We start from the raw sequence: 26,215 nt of genomic DNA on the forward strand, positions 1-26,215 counted from the left end.
ACCTGTGACCTGGCACACTGTTTGCACGTGGCGAAAGTCGTCCACCATTTATTAGGGCTGAGGTGGAACAGGAGCATACCAGACACCCTGGTTTTGATCCCCAGAATGACAGAAATTATCCAGCAAACAATTTATTAACCCTGGAGACAAGTAGAAGACCATGGTCCAGATGTACGACTCTAGTCCCGAACTTTAGTGTGTCACAGATGACGTCACGACTATCTTAGGAGCCTTTTGTCTTCCTGATGAGCCCTTCAATTAAGTCCCACTCCTCCTTGGTGATCTAATGGAAGAAAACGAAGTCAGTTTAACTGGGTCTGCTGATGGTTTAAATAAGCCCAGTATCCTAACAGTGTATGAACCAAATGGCATTACCTTCTTTAGAGAGTTGAATTCACCTGACAGAAATACTTCCTCTCCACCGTCAAATCTAATGACCTGAAAAAGATACCACAAACCCCTTCATTCCTTTTGAAAAGTCTCTGAACCATTACCCATCTTCATATCCCAACTAAATGTAATCTCCTTTGTAGTCTCAGTCAAATCTCAAATTTTAAAAGATAAAACTGAGATACAATCTGACCTTATTTGTTCTGCTTAGAATGCTCTTTTCCACCAAAATTCAACCCAATTTAAAGATCATCTTTAAACAATGTCTACCAAGGCAACTTGCACTTAATAAAATTAATTTGTCAAGATATAAATGCTTAGGATGAGTAATGTATAAATGTTTTATATTGCTTGCAACTAACTAAATATTTTTAAATCATAACCATATTCAGCATTTTTAGGATCAACTCAAAAACAGGGCTACCCCACTCCCCAAAAAGTGAAGACACAGCAATGCTTACTGCCCCATTAATCCAGGAGGCATAATCGCTGCAAAGGAAAGTGGCTAGATTTGCAAGTTCCTCCACAGTTCCCAGTCGACCACAGGGGATTCTGTCAATCATCTCTTTCTCAAATCTTCCAGTCGGGTCCAAACGGCTAAAGGCACCCTTAGCAACAAGAGAGAAAATTTAGGTTAGTGTGTGTGTCTGCATATATGTGTAATCAGGTGAGATGGTGGATTGTTATTTCATTCAGTAAACTCAGAAAAGCAATTCAAATATGAGATGTTTAAGAGAAGTTATTCTATTCTCTTTTCTTTAAAAGTAAAAACAGAAAAGTTAAGCCAAGGGCTATTGACTCCCAGTGCACGTGAGAGCGAGGGAGCAGGGATTGCACCGGCCAGTGTCTGGGGCTGTGATGTACGGACACAGCAAGAGAAGGCCAACACTTGCGGACTCCTAAAACAGGGTCCCTAGCCCCGGTGAGGGCTCGCCCTGCAGGTGCTGGGTGAGCCTGCAGCTATCCCAAGGCAGCAGAGAGGAAAGCAGCAGCTGGTGAGGCCTTCATGCCATCGGACCGTGCCAGGAAAGTTCCTGGTTTCAGTTTCCCCTTTCTCTCTTTAAAATAAATTACCTAATAGTTGGGATCATCCCATATCCCCACTTCTCCACTACACACCCCTTCTTGGGAGACGCCCTAACATAAATGTCCTCACATCTTTTCCAATGCCTTTGCGTATAATAAGCACTCAAAAAAAAAAAAAATACTATGTAGGGGCCGAAGAGATGGGTAGCAGTTATGAGCACTTGTTCTTGCAGAGGATCAAGTTCAATTCCCAGCCCCTACATGGTGGTTCACAGCCATCACTATCTCCAATTGCTCTCTTCTGACCTCTGTAGCACCAAGCATGCATGTGGTACACTCATGTGCATGCAGACACACATGTGCACTCACGCTAAAAACAAAAACAAAACTAAATTGAGAAAGTAAAGAAAAACAAGGCAAATAAATACATGAATAAATAGATGAGCTCTCCTAGTCATTAGAGTCCAGGAAAGAAACTTCTTCAACTATAGTTCTTCTGGGATAGTGTGCAACAGAAGGCACTTGAGTTATGTGCTTTGGCTTACAGTTGTTTTTGCCATTTGACTCTTATTACCGAATATATATATTCATTCGATTTTCATTCACTTTGGCACCTTTTCTTTGCATTTCTATCTATTAAATTAATAAATAAACTAATAGTACAATTTCCATTGTAAAATTTAATACTATCTACCACTAACTGAATATACCCTGGTATGGTTTTTATGTAATTTTATGTGTTTTCAAAGTTGCATCTCAAGAATTATATATTCTGGCTTCGCAAGAAAATAAATATTTAGGAGATGACATCAGGAGATGATGTAAGGAAAAGTGAAGTCATCAGGAGATGATGTGAGAGTGAAGTCATCAGGAGATGATGTGAGAGTGAAGTCATCAGGAGATGATGTAAGAGTGAAATCATCAGGAGATGGTATAAGGAAGAGTGAAGTCACCAGGAGATGATATGAGAACAGCAATGTGTGGCCATTCTAAATGATGTCCATAAAATGGTGACTAGGAGTAGTCATGGACGTCTGGAAGGTTAATGACACTGGAGAGGTGCACTCCTCCAGAGGGAATTTTAACCAGATATCAAGTCAGAGACAAGCACAACTGTCTGAAAGAGAAGAGGGTCAGGCAATGAGCCAAAGAGAACGGTCCTGAAAGCCTTCCTCTCAGATTTCTAGAGGTCCTTGTAAGCTACAGATACAATGACATTGCCACAACTTAAAAATAAGACTATAAGAGCCATGAGACTTTTAAAATGTGCAAACATTGGGCCGGGAGGACGGCTCAGTGGTCAAGGGCTCTGGCTGCTTGTCCAGACACCTAGGCTTCTACTTCCAACACCCATGTGGCAGCACACAGCCACCTGGAACTCTAGTTCCAGGGCATCAGTGCCCTTTTCTTCCTCCACAGGCACTGCATGGAAATGGCGCACAGTCAAATATGAAGGTGATACACTCATACACACAAAATACAGTTTTAAATAGGCAAAAAATTAAGAAATGCAGGGCAATAACATATTTATGGTAACAGAAATTAATCACTAAAATGTCAAAACTGATAATATAAGTATCTGGGTATGTGAAGACACTGGTCGTATTATTGGTACTTATACTGGATAATTGCAAAGACCCTCCCTACCACTAGGGTTTCAGATCCAGGCATCCCTGAATCTCACAGCAATGACAATGCACAGCCATCACGGTCTCATTCTTTAATCCTCCACGGTGTTACAATATGCCAAATAAAACTTACTTTGGTTTTGATAGGCCCTGGCTGAATTATGTTGAAACGCATTCCATATCGACCCCATTCAGCTGCAAGTGACCTGAAAATTAAAAGAGATAAAATACTGAAAATTAAAGTACACAAAGTGCATTCTAAAACAGCGTACTGTATGTTCAGGCATGAATAACCAGGGTTCACAGCATATTCAATGCCTCCCAGGAATCCTACCCCATCAGGTAAGTGTTCCTGTTACTCCCTGGGTTACAAACTGAGGTGCAGAAAGATTAAACCACTGTTCTTAATTGTATGTTGCTAATCTGTCAGCCTCTAAGAGTCTAGGCGATGGCTGTGTCTTCACCTCTTCTGTTACACAACTTAACACATTTTAGTGTACTTGGTCACTGCAGTTATCTACAGTTTACACAATAAATCTGATATGCTGGGCAGGCATAGTGACACACACCTTTAATCCCAGATGTGCGGAGACAGAGAGGTGGGTTTCTGTAAACAACCAGGTTTACATGTGAACTTCTCGGGCTCATCTCCACCACCCTCTGCAGCTCAAGCTTACAATTACAAAGGACATTACTTTTCCTTATAGCCTATGCTCTGGATCACAATGTCTGTAGGCACGATCCCAGGGACACCAAGAGATGGATCGCACAGTTAATTAAAACAGAAACATAAAGGAAATGAGACTCAAACCAAATCTTGAATTTCCTAAACGAAAATACATTATTAAACGTGAACACAGAACTTGTTTAGAAATGCACTTGACAGTCTACTTTTCAACATGATCATATTTTATAGATTGTACTGGCATGTTTCTTAGGCGTGTATGTTTATACATATATGTACTTAACACAGTTGTCAAAGGAGACATACCATTTCAACACCCAGCCCCCCCCCCCCCCACAAAAAAGTGTTTTATGTGCGGACAAATTTACAATAATCCAAATAAGGAGATAAGACAGGAAGGGAAGAAGCCGGGAAGAGCCAACGTGGACACGGAAGCATAATGGAGCCAAAAGGAAGCTAATAGCAATGCATTAAGATGTTTTATGTATGGGAGCATCCTCTTACCATGTCCCAGTGAAAATGATAGCCTAGTCAGGCATGGAGTTGGCAGTGCCTGCGAGAAACAGCATACTACTTCCTCACTAGTGCAACTGATTTTAGTACGAAACTCAGTAAGACATTCCCTACTGAGAGGTTTATAAAAGGAAAAGTTTTTAACATAATAATGACCTTAAAATACTGTACTTTCGCAACAGATAAAACTCAGTAAGAGAGTATCAATCAAAGTCCAGGTCAGTCAAATCAGTCCCGTGGCACAGAGACATATGATCAGTCTTTCTTTTGACCAGAGAACTTTATCTATTTTCAGCAACACAATGAACGCAGCAGTGCTCACTTATTCATGGCTTCCACGCCTGACTTGGCTGAAGAACTTGGCATCACAAAGCCCGATCCACTCTCAGCATAGACGGTAGTGATAGCAAGAAACGCAGCTCCTGGAAAGTTAAAGAACGAGGTGATCAGCATTGCAGCCACCTCCATTCGAGAAACATGACGGGCATGAGCGAGGTCCTGTGCAAAAACGAATGACAAACTCTACAGGGACTATGCTTGTTTTTAAGTTTATTACCTTCATCCCTGAAAGAGTAACCTAAGAAAAGTGTGTCATCTTGCTCCTAGTCTTAATGTCTATAGTAGTTTGATTATGCTTGGCCCATGGGAAATGGCTATATATATGTGTGTGGTGTGTGTGTGTGTGTGTGTATACACATATATATACATACATATATATATATACACACACATATGTGTGTATGTATGTAAAATATGTATGTATGTATATACATATATATGTTCACACACACACACACACACACGTCTAGCTACTGAGATCTAGGGCATTCTCCTGACTGCCTGCAGAATACAATCGCCTTCTGCTGCCTACAGATCAAGATGTAGAAATTTTGCCTCCTCCAGCATCGTGTCTGCCTGGACACTGCCATGCTTCCCACTGTGATGATAATGGACTGAACCTCTGAAACTGAAAGCCAGTCCCAATTCAATGTGTTCCTTTATACGAGTTGCTTTGGTCATGGTATCACTTCACAGCAATGAAACCCTAAGACACTGTTTTGGGAATGACCAGTCTTCACTGTCTGCGATTCTGTGCCTGGCTTGTCAAATCTAAGAGACGCATTCTGTGGCCAAAAATAACTTCAATATAAAGGAATCAGAATTAAATTATCAAGGATGTGTACCTCTAGCCATGATGGATCCTTATACATCATGGTAGCTGTACAGGAGATACAGATACTGTCACTGCCAGCCACCTTACAGCAGGTAGAGAGGGAATGGCATCCTGGGATGATAAGTCTAACACCATCTTAGAATTCCTGAATGAGAAGCAGCTCTGAGAAGGGATGTGCATGGGAACAGGGCTCCTTTACTTTTCAGAGTCTCCCTGAGTGTGTGCTGGTGCCCCATCATGTACCTGAGGTAAGTGTCCATGGAATCTATAAAGGGGCAGCTTCCGTCACAGCACTGAACTGGACGGTGTCTCTAAAGGCTCACAAAGGGCTGGGAGACAGAGAGGTGGTAAGCACACTAATGAGTATCCAAAACCTGCTTCAGCCAGCTCAGAAGAATCAGACCGAAGGGCTAAGTTAGACTCAAAGGAAGAGCTACTCTACCCAAATAAACCTTAAAGATGAGCTGTAAAATGATCATGTACTAGAGTTACTGCTCCCTCACGTAAGTCTCAACACACTTCAGAGGAAAACTCAAAACCCAGGTTTTGTGTTCACGTTGAGTTAGAAACATGGGGAAACCCGATTAATAGAGTCAAAAAATGACCAGCAGACACAATTAGTACATAATGGCCTTTGTAATGGTATGATAAAAAGATTTCCAAGAAGCATATTCAAAGGAGTCCGGAGAAGGCTGTTCTATGAGCATCTGGGTAAAGGAGCCTGTGCCAAGGCTGACAACCAGAGTTCATCCCCTGGAACCTATACAGTGGAAAGAGAGAGGCTGATTCTGAAGGTTGTCCTTTGACCTCACGTGCTCGCTGCAGAATGTATCCAAACATACAAGCACACATGCACATACAAATAAATAAATGAAATACTAAAAATCATCAAAAATATCAAAATAGAAACAGACAACATCTATGGCAGAAAAGATAATATCTGAAATTTTAAAATCAAAGGAATGCGCTTAGCTGCAGAAGATCTTCAGTGAAGACACAATAAGAACTAACCAATACAAAGGTCACAGGGGGGACAGATAAAAACAAGCCAAAGACTAGAACATATGGGACATTCTAGCAGAATGTATGTAAAATAGAAAGGAGAAATACAAACTGAAAAATCTAATTTGGTAGGGAAAACCCTATAAATTACAGTTTCTAGGAGGCAAACAAAGGCCAAGAGAGGTGAACAGAAGGCGGGAACTGTAAAACAGCAACGGGCCACCAGGGAGGGTGGATAAAGGAGCCCAGGGAACGTCTTCACCCAACCTTCATCAGGGGCCACAGGGAAGACAGTGACACCTGTAAGATTCTGAAACAAAAATCTTGTCAACTTTGAATTCCAAAGCCAACAGAAAACTGAAGGTGCTGTCTTCTGCTACCTCAATGCAGTTCTCAGCCCCTAATCTTCATCAGAATGAAGTTAAAGACAGCCTTGAGGCTAAGTGAAGTTAATATTAGACAGAAATTCAGAGGGACAGAAGGACAACATACCAGAAATGCAGACAAAGAGAAAGCATGTTCTCTTGTTTCTCAAGTTCTTAAACTGACTATAAAGAACAAAGTGACACCACACACAGACACAGCAGAAGCTCGGGAATCTGAATGCACTAAACGTTGGAAGAATGCTCTGGCTTGTGAGAAACCAGATTTTCTACTTCTTAAACAGATATAATACTAGATGTAAAAAAAAATATCTTAAGTTTAATGTTTTAAAAGTATGATTAAAATATACTTATATGTTTTACAAAACACATTGTAATTACTGTACATTGGAAAGTGGGGTGTTGTGGTATACATTTGTAATCCCCACACTTTCAAGGCTGAGGCAAGGGCTGAAGGATAGCCTGGGCTACATAATAAAACACTGCCTCAAAACAACAGGAGGAAAAAGGAAGTGGTTTAAACTTGAAGGACCACAATGAAAGCATTATGAAAATCTTCCTCTCCTCCATATAGTTAACGTTCTTACTGTCAGCCATATCTGAGAACAGAAACAACATACAGTTCAGCCCTGAGAGTGTGGGGTGAGGGGGGGTACCTTGATGATATTCAAATAAGCACGCTTCTGGTCGCCATTCTCACAACTATATCTACATATAGACTCGGCCTTTCAGATCTCTAAAATCAGTTTGTCTGCAAAATGTCCTTGTGTGAAAGACAAGGGGTGCAGAGACTTGGTGGCCCCAGAACAGCACAGGGACAAGCAATCTCAGGCACATTTCTTTTTTAGTTATTCATAGCTGCTAACTGGGTATCGCCGCAGCTGTGCCTCAACTCAAGCTGTGCAGATCTCTACCCTGTAAGAAGCAAGAGTGTACTTGAAGCTGGTGTCCTCATCTTCACTGGACAACTAGCCCATGACGTTCCTAATGGACTTCCTAGGTGTTGGGCTGCCTACATATGTTGGTGAAGGATTACATGCATTCCCTAAACCAACATCCAGGCTTACCTATATTGGCATGCTTGAGACAAGCACTTGAGACCCTCAACCGCTAATGCAGAACCAGCTTAGACACAGAACTCGGCATCTCCAACCCAGGACCCAGAATGTCAGGTCACAGGCTCAACGGACAGGAAATGTAGAGGAACAGAAATGGGCCTCTGTCTTTTAAAAAGTCTTAACCTAATACATTTCTAATGAAGCCCATAGAATTTTAATCCAGTGTGAGGAGTAAAAATAGACTGACGTCTGTGAAAGACAACGAGAAGTGAGTCAGAAAACTAAGGATCCTAAGCATGAGCAAGGAAGAAATAAGATAATGAAGCAGAGAAAGAAAGTATCAGGGAGACAGAAAGAAACAGAGAACCAAAAATGAAGAGCCTACAAGAGACGGAGAAAGAAATAGAGGCAGGATTAGAAATTAGAGAAAGCAAAACAAAAAGCACAGAGGCGGGGGAGGGAGGAAGAGAGAGAGAGAGAGAGAGAGAGAGAGAGAGAGAGAGAGAGAGAGAGAGAGAGAGAGAGAGAGAGAAGACAAAGGACACAAAAAGTAACAGCAGGCAGACAGAAAGTCAGCTGACAATCACAACTCCCTTCTCAAGTCTATCTTTCTGGAAAATAATAAATCAGTAAAATAAAAAAATAATGAAAAAAAAATCAGTGCCACAAAAGTCCAGATTCAAATCACAACTCCTTTGCTTATAGTGGAGAGATGGGTAAAGGATTATGCTGAGTGCTGGGGAAAGGATGTTCCCATCTTTTGCAAAGCTATTTGTATTTTAATGCTAATTCTTCTTCCTCAAAAAAGGGCTGCCCCCTGAGGAGTGGATCTGGTACTCAGGTGATTCCAAGTGAACCTTCTCCCCATTTTAACTGGTCAAATAAAGGCTAAAGCCTGTGATGGGGCAGTGGAAGAGAAAGGTGGGGCTGGAGGTTTTAGAGAGGGAGAGAGAGGAAGGAGGAGAGGAACACAAAGAAAAAAGAGGTGGAAGGAAGATGGATCAGAACCACGTGGCCTGGAGGAACCCCACATAGCAAGGGCTCTCATAGCTGAGGACTAGAGCAGTGTAGTGGTCTATCTGCCCAGTCTAGGCGAGCAGCTCATAAATCCAATAACTAAGTTGCGTGTTCTTTACATGGGCTTGTTGGGGTTGAAGATTTACTGAAACATTCTATGTATCTATCTATCTATCTATCTATCTATCTATCTATCTATCATCTTTCTCTGTGTATGTTAAGTATATATAAGGCATTACACATTTTTTATTTCTATAGACATAAATCTTAATAAGTTGGTTCAGTCATGACAAAAATATTCTAGTAATGTCCATTCAAATCTAGTCTCATTGTGGTGTTCTTGATCTCTCACGTGCTTGCAATCTTAAAGATGTCACTGTCAAACAAACTACTCACCCCAGCTAAAAAAACCTTCCTCTTATAAGTTCTGCTGCTATTAGCTTCGAAACTGTTCCTCCCCTGCCACCCACCCCATCTGTCCATATGCCCCAAAGAAAAACATCGAACTTCCCAGCGTCACGATGTAGTCAGGGATGTTTTACAGCAAACCGTCCTCCTTCACAAGGTAACTTCAATGGACTCTGACTTCCTATTTGGTTGCTGGGGACTTTCCCAGTCATGTGACAAGCCACCTCCCCACAATGCTTCCTACTTCCTCTGCTCTGTGGGATCCACATCGAATTCTTTATTAGGCTCTAAACATGTCTGTGCTTCCCCGCTACCAGGCCTCTATCGAGGTAAAAATAAATTGGAGTCTGTGTTAAAAATGAAAGATGATAATGATTAGTGAGTCAGCCCCAGGAGGAGGGCGTCGCCCCCATCTCTGAGTTTCCAAATGCCCTTGACACGTGTTTAGGAAGTCTCCTACACGGCCTCTGGTAAACGAGGATCTTCACACTATGAGATACTTGAGTGCAGAGCCCGACAAACACTGAAGGGAAGAACAGCATACCTTTCTGTGCTTTAATTAGTTGCTTTCCAATCTCTAGCGTCACATAGGCTGTGCCATTGAGAACTATGTCAGTTATGGTCTTCCAACCATTGGGAGACAGTCTCTCACTGGGAGAGATGAAGTTCCCTGCTGCGTTGTTTATCACCACCTGAAATCATGGAAGCGAGGTATCAGCAAGCACATCTGAACCCCACAGTAAGCTCGGAAGCAAGGCCACGAGACTGCTTTGACTTATGTTTCTGGAGTCTGAAAAGCAACATCTATTATTTTATGTCTTTAAATTAATGTAGACTACAGAGACAATGAAAGTAGGTAAGCTTGCTTACCTCATGAGTATACTTTGCTTTGAATAACCACCAGATGCCCTTGAGAGAGCTTTCCCGGTGCACACCTGTAATCCCAGCATTTGGAAGGCAGAGACAAAAGACTGAGACCTAAAAGCCAGCCCGGGGTACATGGGAAGCTCAGGCCAGCTTGTGGTTCATGGAGAAGCAACCCCTGCCAGCCTCCCCACACAGACACAAACCATCAAAATAACACTGCCTTTCAAGCTAAGCTGTGCTCACTGGTGGCCTGGTTTCTGCACTCCCAGGGAAAGATCTGCTGGGTTCTGCAGCAGCTTCAGGGTTAGGGGTCTCTGAAATAGCTTTTAACAGAGGAGAGTGTTCGCTTTGAGACTATTGGAAGAAATAGGTTTTCTCTCACAGATGAGCCACAAAATAGCAAAGGACTCATTACCTCTGAGGTCCAGGAAGTAGAAGTGTGGTATTTCTGTCAGGTTCCCTGGGTTGTGCCAGTCTCTTCCACTGAGAGACACTGACAGTAATCAGGAAAAGCTAACCCAACCGATGACTGAAACCAGCTAATGTGCTCTTGTGTAACTCCTCTTGCTATTGTATAATCTCATTAAATAAAGTATAATCAAGTTTGGTCTGTGACAATAAATGTGTTTTTTAAGTATTCCTGTACGGTAAGGGCACAGAAGTCCACCTAATCTTTCCTCTGCTTTAAACAGAGCCGGCTTTCTCCTGCCCTGACCCTTGCTCATTTCAACAGTCTGTTTCCTCTGTGCATCCTGGTGATGTTCTCAGAATCAAAGCCCCGTGCTTTGAAAGACTTTAGCCCCGTCACACTTACATTAGGATGCCCTGCCACTTTGATCAGCTCCTGCACCGTGTTGTGGACCATATCAGGATCTCGAACATCACACCGAATCGCATGAACCTGCAAAATGATGAAGAAGAAAGAACTCAGCCATTTCCAGGCTTCCTAAACCAAAACCACAGATAAACCATACAAATATGTTATAATCCCCATATTAGATTTAAAGGCCACTGCTAAATATACCTTATTTCCAGTTTTAGAAGAAATCTCTTCTGCAGTAGCTTTCAAAACATCAATATTTCTAGAAATAAACACAGGGAACTTCACATGAGTGCTAAAATGCATTTATATTCTTTTTAATATATTTTTTTAATTTTCTTTTTTGTTCTCTTAGCTAAAGAACACAGACAACTGACAGCTTAAAGAAAAACATTTCTGTGAAAGTATAAAATTTATACTTACTTGAAAAGCGCGTTAATTTCTTTTTTGTTTTTGTTTTTGTTTTTTGTTTGTTTGTTTGTTTTGTTTTCGAGTCAGGGTTTCTCTGTGTAGCCCTGGCTGTCCTAGAACTCACTCTGTAGACCAGGCTGGCCTCAAACTCAGAAATTTGCCTGCCTCTGCCTCCCAAGTGCTAGGATTACAGGCGTGGACCACCACCCCTGGCTAATTAATTTTATTTTTTAAAAGTAAAATTGAATACATCTGTGCAGAGGAATTTTAATTCAGCAAGCTGGCTGCTCTAGATTATAGTCTGATCTGGCCGGAATACAGACATACTCTGAGTACACAACTTTAATCACAAACAATGATGTCTAACTGAGGGACAAAGTGAGGAATCAGAGAAAGATTTGACAGGATGTGATATACCCATCTCTAACAAGAACAGCCCAGTAAGGAGAGGGGACTTCGGAGAGCTGTGCAGAGAGAGAGGGAGAAAGAAGCAGTTTTCACTGGGACGGTTTTATAGAGACAGATGCAGAGAGACCAAGTGGACACAGGTGAAGACAGAATGAACCAGAGAAAGAGGAGAAGCCAGAAGATTAAACAGATTGTTAATGTTAATCCGTGGCCAAGCAGAGCAATTCAGTGAGAAGCTGAGAGACCAGATTGAATCAGTCAGCTTGGAGAGCACTTTGAGCCAGAACAACTGAGTTGAACCAACCAGCTAGAGTTCAGAAAGAGCTAGAAAGGGTGAGCTCATTCAGCAGTAAGCCTCCGAGAAGACAATTACATCAGGTTACTTTTACATATCTGAAACTAATTCATGAAATTAGTCACTTTTATATAGTATTATCTACATATCAAATTACTTAGGAAGGTTTTGTTTTGTTTTGTCTTAGAAACAGGAATTTATGTAATGTTGTCTTCAACTCTCCATTTATTAGACAGTGTGACCTTGAAACCTTCATCCTCCTGCCTCTATCTCCCACGAGCTAGGGTTACAGGTATGTGCAAACATACCTGACTTACTTATTGATTTAAATTATTTCCTTGATTAGAATCATTATATTCATTCTTCAACCAAAGAAAGGTATTTCTGTTATAATACACATGGGTTTCAGATTAAATTTATGAGTTTGGATGGCTCTATGTGATCAGTCTTATACCCTTGAAAGAAAACAAAACAAAAACAAACCATGAATGTTGACTGCAGAGCATTAAAGTAAAAATAATATTTTAAAATTCTTACACAGTACAGCATTAAGAACATTCTGTTAAATTTGCATTTGTGAATGACTGACTACTAAGTGTCTCTGAGGTAACTACTTAAGCAGAAATTTTAACAAGGACCTAAAGATTCAGATTTCATAGTTGGTACCCGGATATGTTGACATAAGAACTTCTGTCTGTGTGGCTTTATATCCATTACAAAATGTACTTTTAAATTCATGTCCACCGTAAAAACAACCATTAAGTTTGCATCTGTTAATTCCGTTATGAGGTTAATTATCGATTGAATTAGTAAGAAGGATAAGGACTACAACAGAAATGGAAAGCACTTCAATGGAGTCCTTTTAAATTCCACCTCCAAATTCAGAAAATCAAAACTGCAAACACCATCAGTTTCATAACTGAGACTATTTTTACAAATCAAATTGCAACTGAATTTTTCCAAGGGGATTTATTTAATCTATCTACAGGATATTTTATATAAGATGCAATCAAATAGTCCTGTTTTTAATACTGTCACACAGGTAGTTTCTTCACAGACTCTCAAGTGACACTTACCTGCTGGCTATCACACACTGGGCACCCAGGCTGGACAGGAAAGTCGTCATCGCCTTGCCAAGGCCAGTGCCGCCTCCCGTAATGAAAGCCACTTTTCCTTGAAAAGTATTGGGTGGTAGCATTGGCTTTGAAATGGGCGCGAAGTATTTAGACTGTGGAGCATCGATGCTTTGATACAGTGTTTTCGTTCCAGAGCTGAAAAACTAAAAAGAAAAAAAAAATGAGTTGAGAACTGTACTCCTGTATATTTACAAAAGGGAAGACATTATCTAACTATCCATTATTGCATTTAAGATTTTTTTTCTGAATGATTAAATATATTAAATAAATAAGTAATATAATGAGGTGGTTTAAAAAGCATGGGATCCAGACCTCAGACAGCATAGGAAAGAAATTCCTCCATAGTCATTTAAGTATAATAAGTTCCTAAACTTCTTTGTGCCTTAGTTTCTTACCCATCAAAATGAGAGCAACAGCCAGGCAGTGGTGCCACACACCAGAAATCCCAGCACTTGGGAGGCAGAGGCAGGCGGATTTCTGAGTTCAAGGCCAGCCTGGTCTACAGAGTGAGGTCCAGGACAGAGAAACCCTGTCTCGAAAAAACAAAAACAAAAACAAAAAAAACCAACCAAACAAAAAAAAAAAAAGCAACAAAAGCATCTCCATGGGACATGTAAGGATTGCACGAGTTGTGTAAGTTAGATAACTACAGTAACACTTCACCCAAGGAAAGAGTGGACCGTGCACAGTACTCTGATATAAATGGTAGTATTATCACTTGCAGGTGTTATGTTTACATTCACATTTAAAAAATAATACAGCTTGTGGGGCAAGGTGATGCACACCTTTAATCCTGCAGTGCACACCTTTAATCCACAGCACTAGGCAGGAGACAGAAGCAGATCAGAGTTCGAGGCCAGCCTGACCCTACAGAGTTAAGTTCCATGTCATCCAGGGCTGCACAGAGAAACCCTGTCTCCCAAAACCATAAGGTAATATTAATAATGAGGATGATGACAATGGTGATGTAATACTGTTGGGAGAGTGGTGCATACACAGCAGAGGATCAGGCGAGCAAGTCATCCTCAGACACATACCAAGTGTGAGGCCAACATGGGTTACATGAGATACTCATTCTCAACTCTCAACTCACACAAAACAAAGTTTTATTGATTTTAGTCTTTTAAAAAATATTTGATCTAGGTAGTGGAGGTGCAGGCCTTTTATCCCAGCATTTACTTGGGAGGCAGCAGCAGGCAAATCTCTTTGAGTTCAAGGTCAGCCTGGTCTACAAAGCTTGCTCTAGAACAGCCAAGGGTACACAGAGAAACCCTGTCTTGGGCCAAAAACACAAAAACAAACCAAAAAAACGTACTTGAGCCAGGTGAGTGGCACACACCTGTGACCACAGCTATCCAGAGAGCTAAGGCAGGAGGATCACAAGTTCAAGGCCAGAGTGGGCCAAATAACACAATCTATTAACAAAAGAAGAATTTGGATAAAAACTCATTTTGTCTTGGAATTACAGAAAACAACTGTGGTCGTTTGAATGAAAATGGCCCCAGAGGCTGTTAAGGACGGGCACTATTAGGAGGTGTGTTCTCGTTTTAATAAGTGTGGCCTTATTGGAGGAAGTGTGTCACTAGGACTTTGAGCTACACATCTGAACTGTAAGTCATCCCCAATTAAATGTTTTCCTTTATAAGAGTTATGTGGTCACAGTGTGTCTTCGCAACAATAAAAACCCTAAGACAACAATTATTTTTAAACTCTTTATAGAGTTTACCAAAAGCCTTTTTCATGCCAAAAGAAAAAGAAAAATTAGAGCAGGTAAAATGGTTTTGCTATACTTAAAACGAGAGGCAAATAATTCAAATTAACTTAAACGTACTTTGTTTGTTCAGTTTTATATTTACAGTTCAAAAATTAATTACTCATGAAAAGTACCGCTATTCTCAAACATTTTGATTATAAAAGCAAACATCAACTGTGGAACAGAACACAGAGTAAAAGTCAACACTCCTTTAGCGGTTACTATGGGATTATATACCCAACCACGTGATCACCACAGCCATGTGCAACAGGTATTACTTTTTACCTCATTGCATAGCAGAGGCTCAGAGGCATTATGAACACTGACCCAGTTACAGGATGAAATTCAGACATAAGCTGGTGAACTCTGGAGCCCACTTCTAAAACACCCTGGCACACTGCCTCTGGCTTACCCCCAAGTTCTTCTCAAGTTTCATTAACACACCAGGGAAGGATATGACATTTCCCCCAAAAGATAGGCCATGGTTGCAAGACCAAAATTCTAGATCTATCACTTGCTAGAGTTTTTCCTGTATGGTACATGGCTGTCAGCAGAGATCCATGGTATCTACAAATTACTCCCAAAGAAACGATTACGACTGTGAGCAAAGACTTAAAAAAAAAAATGTCCAACTGGATTTATATAAGACATCATTTATTGTGGTGCAATAGCTTCCTAATTACAAAAGAGTAATACACTGGGTCTATCTATCTATCTATCTACAAAAAGACCCACAATGTTTAGGTGTGGGGGTGTAGCTCAGAGCACTGCACAGCAAGCATAAAGCCTGGACCCCATGGCCAGCGCAATGCAGAAGAGTAGGTTTGGTAGGACACTCTTATAACCGCAGTACCACAGACATGCAGGCTTGGGGATGAAAAGTTCAGGGTCATCTTCAAATACATAGCTACCCGGTCTTGATTAAAAGTAAAAATACAGTCAGGACAAAGATGAGAAGAAAATAATAGTATTGAAATGTAGGGACTGACCATGCTGCCCATAGATAACAGCCACAGTGCAAATTCTGTTGTCATATTCATTTGCACACTAGGAAACAGAAACTCTGAAAGGCCAGATAACCTACTTTTATAAGGAAGCTGGAGGGATTCCATCATTCCGCTCAAAAGTGCCTTTAAGGCCAGCTCCAGGCAATCTGACACGTTCCTCATAATATGAAGCACCCCTAACATACAGCATACACTCACACAGATGCATAAATAGAATTTTTAAAATAAAAAGGTTGTAATAAATCTCAAATCCAAGATGTGTCTGGCCCCAGAGTCTCTCCTGTACTTAGTTATTAGCTCTAAGTGATGGGGTCATGACTATTATTTTCTTTTCTATTAGTTTTAAGTATCTTCAAAATCTACTGGGAGAGTGTGATCTTATTTAATAATCAGGAAAAATCATTACCAAAGGTCAAGTTTTGCAAATCTGATTATGTCTTGTCTTCACCATAATTGAATCATCATATTGACAACACTGGGTATCTATCTATCTATCTATCTGTCTGTCTGTCTGTCTATCTATCTATCTGTCTGTCTGTCTGTCTGTCTGTCTATCTATCTATCTATCTATCTATCTATCTATCTGTCTATCTATCTATCTATCTTTTTTTGCCATGAAACAATAATGAATGCAACCTACAATCATCTTTTTCTTTATAACTGGCAGATTTGCTTAAGACTTCCACCCACATCCACAACCATTCCATTAAGATGATGAATCAGGAAACGTATGCAAGTGGTCTGGTAAAGTTGTCACTATCTGGGGAAATGGAAAAACAGTGCTGCAATCTCCCAAAGGCTCTGCCATGAACTTTTGTTTATTTGTGGTGAATCTGTGCAGCAATTTGCAGCTTTGTGAAAGATAAATAAGTATTTAAATGAGAACACTTAAATATATTTGAAAACATTTTATCAGCCTTCTAACAGGCAGAGGAAGCATACAAAGGTAAAAATACTATATTTGATAATAGAAACCCTACTGTATTAATGAAGCATCGTTACCTGTCTTGATAAATTCATGTAATCTGATTGGTAATAATCCTACGAATTCCTTTCCTGCCACTGAAAGGAAAAACTACTTACTTGCTTTTTTAATTGACATCATCCTCTGACACCTGACAACACATGTAAGTGTGATCATGAATTCAGTCATCTCTTTGTCTATTCACAAGTTGTCTATCAAGATTGGGGGGGGGGGGCTGGAGAGATGGCTCAGCGGTTAAGAGCACTGACTGTTCTTCCAGAGGTCCTGAGTTCAATTCCCAGAAACCACATGGTGGCTCACAGTCATCTGTAATGGGATCTGATGCCCTTTTCTGGTGTGTCTGTAGACAGCTACAATGTAAAATAAATAAATCTTTAAAAAAAAAAAAAAGACTCACAAACACGAACAGATCTCACAGGACTGGGTTGTGACTGTGCCTCATTCCACAAAGCGATATCCTGCATAACCCAACGCTGCACCTGGCTGCTCCCTCATTAGAAAAAGCAGATGCAGTGGAAATGGGCCTTGAGAGACCTTCAAATCTCGAATTGTGGTTTTTCTACACATGGATTATGTAGAAGTGAATTGGGCTTTTTGTTGTTTTGTTTAATTGGGAATAATATCTTTCTCATCAGCACTGATTTCTTTGAAGACCTTCAGTGATCTGAACTTTTACAAAACTTTCTGAAATCTTCCTATTTTGGAAATGCCAACTGATTACGTGTTGAGCTCTAAATCTGCCTTAGGAAAATTGGCTCTCACCCCCTTCCGTCCCCTTACTCATCAGCCTCCCACGTCATATCAGGGCGTACACAGGGGTGATCACACTTATCCTCAAAAAGGAAAGTCTGAAAGAATATCGTCTTTGTCCTTTTCAGGAGGGAATAAAAACTGTGGATGAGATTCATACCTAAATGACTTAAGGATATTTCATTAGCCTAAAATAATGGTCTTCTTCTTAAGTTCAGTGTGTATTATGAAGCTATCACAAAGTCTTGAAACCTTGAATCAACATTAAGATGCTGGGGAGAATTCACAGAAAACTCAGAATTCATGCCAAGATGACTAAGTATAACCCTAAACTATGCCTACCTGAGGTAAGTTTGGCTGCCCGCACAGTCACTGATCATACATACAAACTGTATGTCCTTCCCCTTTGGTGACCTCCCCCATTAAAGGGACCTTTAATGACCTGAGGCATTTGAGTAAAGAACCCTTGTCTAAACAAAACCCAATCCTCAGTACAAAAAAGCAGCGAGACAAGTTTGGGGTTTTTGTAGAGGTCATTGTGTTGTTTTTCTTTTTGTACCACAAATAAGCTTATGACATTTCCATATAAAATGAATATCTTTTAAAAACAGTATTTAAACATGCTAGGTTTCTTTAAAAAAAACAGCTAAGTTTCAAATCTGTGAAATTCATTAAGCAATAGATTTTCACAGGAAGTTATGAGGCTGAACGGGTCAATATTTACAAACTACTGGCTCAGCTATTTTATCACCAATGCCATGGCTGTTGATTAGGTCTCCACAACAAATCAAATTACATACCTGAAAACAAGGATACATCTAGAATCAAGGACAAAAGCACACACTTCAATTTTCCCTCTCCCTCTGTCTCTCTGTGTTTACCAGTCTCTTTGTTTCTCTGCCTCTGTCCCTCTATCTCTCCTCTCTCCCTCTGTGTGTGTGTATTTTTGAGAGAGAGAGACAGAGAGAGAGAGAGAGAGAGAGAGAGAGAGAGAGAACACATGAGAGCATGCACATATATGTGCCTGAGATAAACCTTGGATATCATCCTCAGTAATTGTCCACCATGTTTTTTGGAACAGGGCCTGTCACTGGCCTGGGAATTGCTGATTCGGTTGACTGGCTGACCAGCATGAGTTCTGCCATTTCTGGATCCCAAGCACTGGGATTGTAAACGTGTCCTATCTGACCCCATTTTATATGGGTTCTGGGGATGGTACTCGGGTCTTAAAAGCCGCCCATCTAGTGTGGCCTTGGCTTGCTCTTCTAAAACAACTTCATACCAGTTCCAACAAGAAACTTTACAGTTACTAATGCTGCAGCATTCCTAAAGCTTGCCAAGAACTTTCACCTACTAACCTTTGCTCTATTTTTTCTCCTCCAGCTTGAGCTACTCTTTTTCAGTTTAGCAAAGTCACCAGTCAAAACCAGGCAAATTATCAACATTTCCCCTCTGATTTGGTGCCTACTTCTCTGGAGGTCAATTTGGCAACATTGATCACAAGGTTACATATAATACCCTTTCGTCTACCCCCTTGACATTCAAAAGTGTATTCACTTATTATGCAGCTAGTGGAGAAGAGACAGTTTGTTCAAAGATATGCATTAAGGGGCAAGAGGTGAGCTCAGTGTTAAATCATTTGCCTAGAATGTACAAGGCCATGGGTTCTATTGTCAGCATTGAATGCAAATGATATCCTTATCAAAATCCTGCCTAGCTCTTTGCAAAAGTTGATGAGATCATCCTAAGATTAACATGAAACTACGGCAGGTTTGAAATAATCACAGCTATTCATAAAGCATGGGCCTACTACCTATTAAAGGTATACAACTCCCAGACTGATGGTAAGCACTTCCAGTTTGTCCAAATGCTCAATGATGTAGGTTGAATATCAACAAGGTGAAGCATCACTTGTCAAGAGAAAGATGCAAAGAAAGCATTGTACAATCTGCGTGCTTTTTTAGAAGAAGCTGCCTTCCTATATGTGTCGACACAAACACAAATCTCCTGGACAATCCACAGGAAACTAGTCAGTACAGTACACTCTCAGAAGAGCTCTTAAGAGATGGGCACAGTGGAACACTGCTAGTCAACGTGTTCATTAGATTATATTTCACTGGAAATATCCAACAGAAAAGCGAATTCCGTGAGCAAGCACACAACACGGGAAGGTTTGAGACGGAAGCAACACTCCAGAAACACAGCTCAGAAAGTTCATGGTGTGCCTCCTCATTTAACATGTGGCCGGGAGGTCCACCATGGACAATGACCTCCTTCTGTGGTACTTTCAGGGAGAGGGGCTGGGGTGACAACAGGCTGAGTGTCTGTTGATTTGCATCAGGCGAACAATTTTAGATCAAATTTACTCTGACTCAGATTCATACAAGAGTGGGTGTTTGTGCAGTCTTCTCTTTAACTGTCATATAACATATGTTTGGCGAAAGCTGGCTAACCACATATTTTGAAGCATGTGTGAAAATGCATATCTTTATACGAGTTGACTTTTATCGTTTACTCCCAGAGCACTCCCTGCATCGCCCGCCCACCAAGCCTTCCATTGCTGGCCGAAATTTTTGTCCAATTGCCAGAATGGGATTATCCGTGCCAGTCACTTGATCTTTTTAGTGTCCAGACAGCGCCTTTTCAGCAAAGCACCTACTGGTCCTCAGCAGGAGGCGTGTGGTAAAATAGAGATGACTTTTCTCCACATTCTCACATAGAAAGCAAGGGTCTCAGAAAGAAAGAACTGCCCAGCATCCCAAATGCCAACTATGACCCTACAAACATGAACAACTAAACTGTCCAAACTCTGTCACCCCTGACTCTTCACAGGCCATCTCTGGAATCGTGTGTAACACCGGAGCATGTTTACCCACTCTATAACCTACAGGAGCACTGCACAGAAGGTAAGGATGCTGAGTTGCTGAAGAGCTCAGATCTTGTTGTCACAGCAACCAGCCTGAATGTAAAAGAAAATGCTTTGCTGGACTCTAAGTTCCAAAGGCTAGGCTGAATCATGCAGTTGCCAGGAGCAAGGCAGAAATTACATTTCTGAGTAATGGCACCTCCCATAGTAATGAACCAAAGTTTTGAAAAAAGTCATTACTCTGTGCTATGGGGTATACTTCCAACTGTTATTACAGTTCTTATCTGTCTGCACACTAAGATGCTTCCCAGTACTGCACAATAAAAGAAGATGAAATCAGCCTCAAATTAGGAAACAGTCTGAGGTACTCCACTGGAGTCTTCACTCCTGTCTGCCTTGGAGACATCTTTTACTGGCTCCCTGTTACATAAACCAAGAGAAGCATGAGTCTCATTATTGAACCAAAACATCACAGCTGCTGCTCTTATAAAAGGATTGGTTGGATTTGAGAATTGCTTATGAAATTATTAGACAGAAAACAGACCTTAGGGTAAAGTTCATCCTCTTAATTAGTTTTAGCAAGTCTTTATTGAGCATCTACTATGCCCCAAGCACTATTGTAGGCTATGATAATACAGCAGTGACAAAAAGATTTACTAGTCTATCCTTGATGAGATTAGATTCTGGGGAACAGAATAAATAAGTTAAGTGAAATATGCAGTATATTAAGCCTTGGTGCATGTTATAAGATGACACAGAATGGAGGAAGGACATGGTTGCAGGTAAAAAGAAGGCCCAGCTGCACTCAGGGTGCCTGCAGCAAGTGCAGTGGATATCTGACAAGATGCTAATGGCACCCCTCAGAGCAGCCTGATCTTCCTTCCGTCCCCCCAACTCCCATCTTAACCATTCATTTTCAGCTCTCAGTGTACCTCCTAAACCCCTTTAGTGTCCATTGCTGCCCATCACCTGAAGCCACATCACTTACCATCTGGGAAGATTAGCCAGCGTTGACAGCTTGCCTCCATCTTTGCCACCGCTCCACTGCCTTCAGGAGAAGCTCTACGTCCATCGAGGCAGTCTGATAATCTAGCTATCACATCACCACCTGCCTCTTCACGCTACACCAGCCACCCGGACTCAGTCTGAACCCACACATAGACTACTCTCTTGAGAGTACATAGAACTTTATGGTACCTCAGAGGCTGTTGTGAAACTCCAGCTCTTTCTGTTCTCATGCATAATGTTTCCATAGAGCTGCTTTATCTGTCCAGGAATTTGTGAAGATAATCATTGGACAGAAACTTCTAACATCTACTGCCTCTTGGGAGGTAGCTGCCCCACTGGGCAACACTGGAGCGCCATTCTGAGGTGGTTAAGTATGACTAGTTCAGAAAGGCCAGTAAGCAGGCATAGCTGAATCTTAAAACAAGCCTTAACCTAAAAGACAGAGATACTTAAAGATGGGAGATGCACTTGAGGTTGAGGCCAGGAGAATCACCATGAACCTGAGGGTACCTTGAACTGCACAGCAAAAGCCTGTCCCCAAAAGTATTTCAATTGAGGACTGGAGGGACAATTCGGCAGTAAAGAGGCCATACTGCTCTTTTTGAAGACCTGGGTTTGGTTCCCGGCATCTGAATGGCAACTGAAACCATCTAGGATTCCAGTTCTAGGGAAACTGATGGCTTCCTCTGACCCCTGCAGGCATCAGGGATACATTTGGGACATAGATGCACATGAAAACAAAACATTCACACACATGAAATAAAAATAAATATTTTCAAATGGATAAAAAAAAGTGATACTTTGGGATTGTCTTCTTCAGAATGGAAGGAAGAGATAGCATTTCTCCAGTGTCATCCACAAGCTCTCCAAGGTCCTGAGACTGACATAAGGAACCTTGCACATTTTTTTTCCACATCCTAAGACACAAACCCCATACATCAAATCACAGGGACTTTCAGAAACAGGCAATGATGTTCTCTTGTTGATGCCTGTTATTCGTCAGGTTGAAATCATAACTTTTAGCTAATGTGCATGTGTCTGTGTGTTTGTATGTACAAATGTGTACTGCGCTGTGCCATGCTGTTTGGTATAAGAATCACCTCTATAGGCTCACCTATAGGGAGTAAACTATTTGAAAGAATCACAACAATTAGGAGGTGTGGCCTTGTTGGAGGAAGTTTGTCCCTGGGGGTGTGCTTTGAGGTTCTAAACGCCAAGCCTAGAGTCTTCCTGATGTAGAGCTGTCACCCACCTCTCCAGCACCAGGCTCCCTGTCACACTGACAGCGGACTCACCTCTGAGAGTGTAGGCAAGCTCCCAATTAAAGTCTTTCTGTTATGAGTTGCCTTGGTCATGGTGTCTCTTCACAGAAATAGAAGAGTGACTAAGACAAGTGCCCAGCAAGGGTAGAAGCACAAGTCAGATTGCCTGGAGCTGTACTCACAAGAGGGCGTGACCAGCGGACATGAGGGCTATAGAGCAAGGAATCATAAGCACTGAACTGTTTCTCTCCTGCCCTAGGCTGAAACTGCTGGCCTTACAATCTGACTTCTGACTCAAAAGTCAGTGCTAGGATTCACCTCCTCTGGGCAGCCTTTTCTGCTTCTACATGCACATAGTTTTGTACATCTGTGCATCACAATGTTTTCAGTCTGTTGGAGCTGGTGGTAGCTCATTAAACTATCATTTTTCATGCATTTTTTATATATGAAAAACCACATACACAGCACAGTATACACAGTCACTCATGTAACATGCCTCTTCCATGTTTACTCTGTGCCAGGCCCTGTGCTAGGATCAAGCAGTGAGCTGACCAGATGCAACAGAATTACAGAAGGAATAATAGAATTTTCAATAGGATAAAGAAAAACTTCATTTTTGAGAAAGTGTTACTCTGTACTTTATTTAGCTAGATTGCTTATATTACCACTGACCAGAAATCATTATAAAAATAATAAAGTGATTACTCTAGATAAAAACAGAAGGCCGTAGAGCTTGAGCACCAACCAGCAAGAACCTACAAACGTGAGCACATGCTCACTAAGGAAATTTAACCTTACTACAAGACACTGTGGCGGTGCCTTTTTGCCTCCAGTTCTCTGTCCCACCTACTTTGGTTGGAGTAGATGTATTTCAAAATGCAATCCTAAGTTACTAACCAAGCTCCAGAAACAGTCATTGAAATATTTCCACACTGAATGCAGGCTCGCCTTTCCAACCAGGGAGTCTCTCTGAAGAAAACCCCACAGTTACAGTTCATAATTAACAACTGACTAAATTAAAAGTTTTATCGGAGAATGAAGCACACACTAAGGGCAAGGTCCTTCTCAGCAGAGGGAATATTAGATGTTTACTGGATGGAACTGAGGCCTTCCTAGGTCAAGGGTCAATGTAAAATAGCATTCACAGATAACACTTAGGACAACTGAAACATTTCTCTCACACATAAGGTTTTAGCCTTATTTATTCTTAAAAACATGATGTTGCTTGGCAGCTCCCAATTCACAGATGTCCTGCCTTCCCCATAGGCTTCAAACTCCAGCCTTCATGTGTCAAGGAGACAAGTACCTTGTATTACCTCAGAACTAACATTTTGAAAATAAGATCTCTTTACATATCCCTGGCTGTCCTTAAACTCAGCGTGTGGACCAGGATGGCCTCAAACTCACAAAGATCCACCTGATTCTGTCTCCTCACTGCTGGTGGGTTCCACTATACCTGACTTCTAACATTTTTATTAAGCAAATGAATTTCAAAATGTCAGGCTGCAATATTTTTAATTCTTTTCTTTTCTTTCTTGAAATGGGCTGTCCAATGGTATCAGCCCATTCCGACCTGAAGCTCTGTTGCTGCAATCCTAAGAGCATCTGAAGGTCAGAGACACTGCGGGCCTGGAAAAGGGCCAGTTCTCAGAAAAGTAGTGTGTGTGTGTGTGTGTGTGTGTGTGTGTGTGTGTGTGCAGGGGGGGGGGCAGGGTAGGAGGGGTAGGGCGTGGTGTCTGTTTCCCTTGCCATGCTACACAGTCTTTTAAAAGAGAGCGCAAATCAAGCAGTGAACAGACCACTTTGCAGGAAAAGGCCCTATGAGTTGAAGAAGTCATCACGTCTATTGCTGCCTCCACGTTTGGAGCCTCTTTCCAGCCTGTGCCCTGTCCTGTTCTCTCTCCTGTGCTTCTCTGCCCACTTAGGAGCCCTGCCTCTCACCCCTCCCTGCCCCCCTACTCAGGTCTTTCGAAACACGCCCACATTTTTCTAAAGGAAACACTACTGGGCCTGTCTATCAAACTCAAAGTGGGGGGGGGGGAGATGGGGTATCAATTGATGGACTGACTTTTCTACTTGGATAAGAAACTCTGATTTTAGAAGGTGAATCGAAATGTGGCTCTGGCTTAGACACTTTCAAGTTATTTTACTTACATTGTACTTGTTTATTTGGGGGAGAAAGGCTTTGTGCCTAAGCCTGACAAATTCGATCCTGGGATCCAATGGTAGAAGGTGAGAAGCAACTTGCACAAGGCTTTGGCTTTTCATTTGTTTCCTTTTCCATGCGCCTTTGTTTTTTTGGAAAAATAACTATAGAAAATGAAGTCATTCCTGCCACATCCCTCCAAACAAGGCACTGTGGGTGGGATGGGGGCAGGGGGCTTGAAAAAGAGCAACAGTGCTCAGGGAAGACTTTTTCAGAAACAGAACCAACCTAGTAGCCTACTCTTTCTCTTTGCTACCCACGGAATTGACAGCTATGCCCTTCAGGCTAGCTTTGACTAAGGGCTTGCCACTGCTAAAAGTAGGTAAAAGGTCCATGGATTTCTTCCAAGGCAATCTCTGGTTTCCACTTCCCAACACAATCCCTTTATTCACTGGACAGTCCAGGGTTCACCCAGCCTGCTACGTGTGAGGCATTCCCAATTTATTTACAAATGAAAGTTCCTTTATGAGCGATTCGTGTCTCCACCCCAACCCCCTCATTCTCTCGTCTCCGGGCGCCGAGATCCCTGACTTCTCAAAATTAGCTGGGTCTCTCCCTCTCCCCTCCAGCGCCCCTGGAGTGCTCTCCCCAGGTCCTGGAACCCTTGTCCCCTTCCTCTCTCCTTGCACCCTCCGCTCCCCGGGACATCTGACATCTCTCAGCTCCCTGCACCCAAGGCCCCAGCCTGTTTCAGCTGCCTGCGCCCGGGGCCCTGTCCTCGCGCCCTGCGTGTTCGCTTCGCCTGTGGACGAGCCTGGCCCTCCCACGCCGCGCTGCCTTACCCTCTGAGCACCGGGATCGCAGGGGAGGCGGGACACCCCAGCAAAGACCGCACGGCCGAGCAGCGCCATGTCTGCAGCCAAACTCAGTCCTTAATGCCCGGGTCCGCCCCTGGCCCGGAAGTCTCGGTTCAGGGGCGGAGGGAGGGGCCGGGCAAGGCCGTGACCGGGACAGTCTAGCCCGGGACGGGCGGCTCCCCGCGGCTCCACGCCGTTCTCCGCTCCCTCGGAAAGGAGAGAGAATTTTGTTCACAGTGTAACGGGTTCGGGACCAACTCCTGCGCAATACAAAAGTTTCCTGAAACATCGCGACCGACATTTCGGCCAGTTGTGTTTATTCCTCCAGGATGTAAATGCGCGGTCCATGGGAAGTTTCTT

At 42.0% G+C, this 26,215-nt stretch overlaps 1 protein-coding gene across 1 annotated transcript; it reads right to left on the reverse strand.

Annotated features, from left to right (window-relative positions):
- Positions 1–32: 32 nt before the first annotated feature.
- On the reverse strand, positions 33–25,965 carry Decr1 (2,4-dienoyl-CoA reductase 1). The gene is made up of 10 exons (XM_052176117.1): positions 25,841–25,965; positions 13,162–13,364; positions 11,176–11,233; positions 10,966–11,052; positions 9,829–9,976; positions 4,565–4,664; positions 3,178–3,250; positions 852–998; positions 376–438; positions 33–283 (listed from the first exon to the last, which is right to left on the reverse strand). Exons 1-10 carry the CDS (start codon positions 25,907–25,909, stop codon positions 224–226), a joined length of 1,008 nt encoding a protein of 335 aa, XP_052032077.1. The 5' UTR covers positions 25,910–25,965; the 3' UTR covers positions 33–223.
- Between the last annotated feature and the right edge of the window lie 250 nt (positions 25,966–26,215).

Source organism: Apodemus sylvaticus, chromosome 3 (genome assembly GCF_947179515.1).
Source record: "Apodemus sylvaticus chromosome 3, mApoSyl1.1, whole genome shotgun sequence".
Lineage (NCBI taxonomy): Eukaryota > Metazoa > Chordata > Mammalia > Rodentia > Muridae > Apodemus > Apodemus sylvaticus.

Excerpts from the sequence above, each read along its gene's own strand:
- Decr1 (XM_052176117.1), bottom strand. The coding sequence starts at position 25,909 with ATGGCGCTGCTCGGCCGTGCGGTCTTTGCTGGGGTGTCCCGCCTCCCC. Across the intron at positions 11,053-11,175 it reads CTTCTAAAACTGGAAATAAG|GTTCATGCGATTCGGTGTGA; the intron begins GTATATTTAGCA and ends ATCATTTTGCAG. Across the intron at positions 3,251-4,564 it reads GGCGTGGAAGCCATGAATAA|GTCACTTGCAGCTGAATGGG; the intron begins GTGAGCACTGCT and ends TTTAATTTTCAG.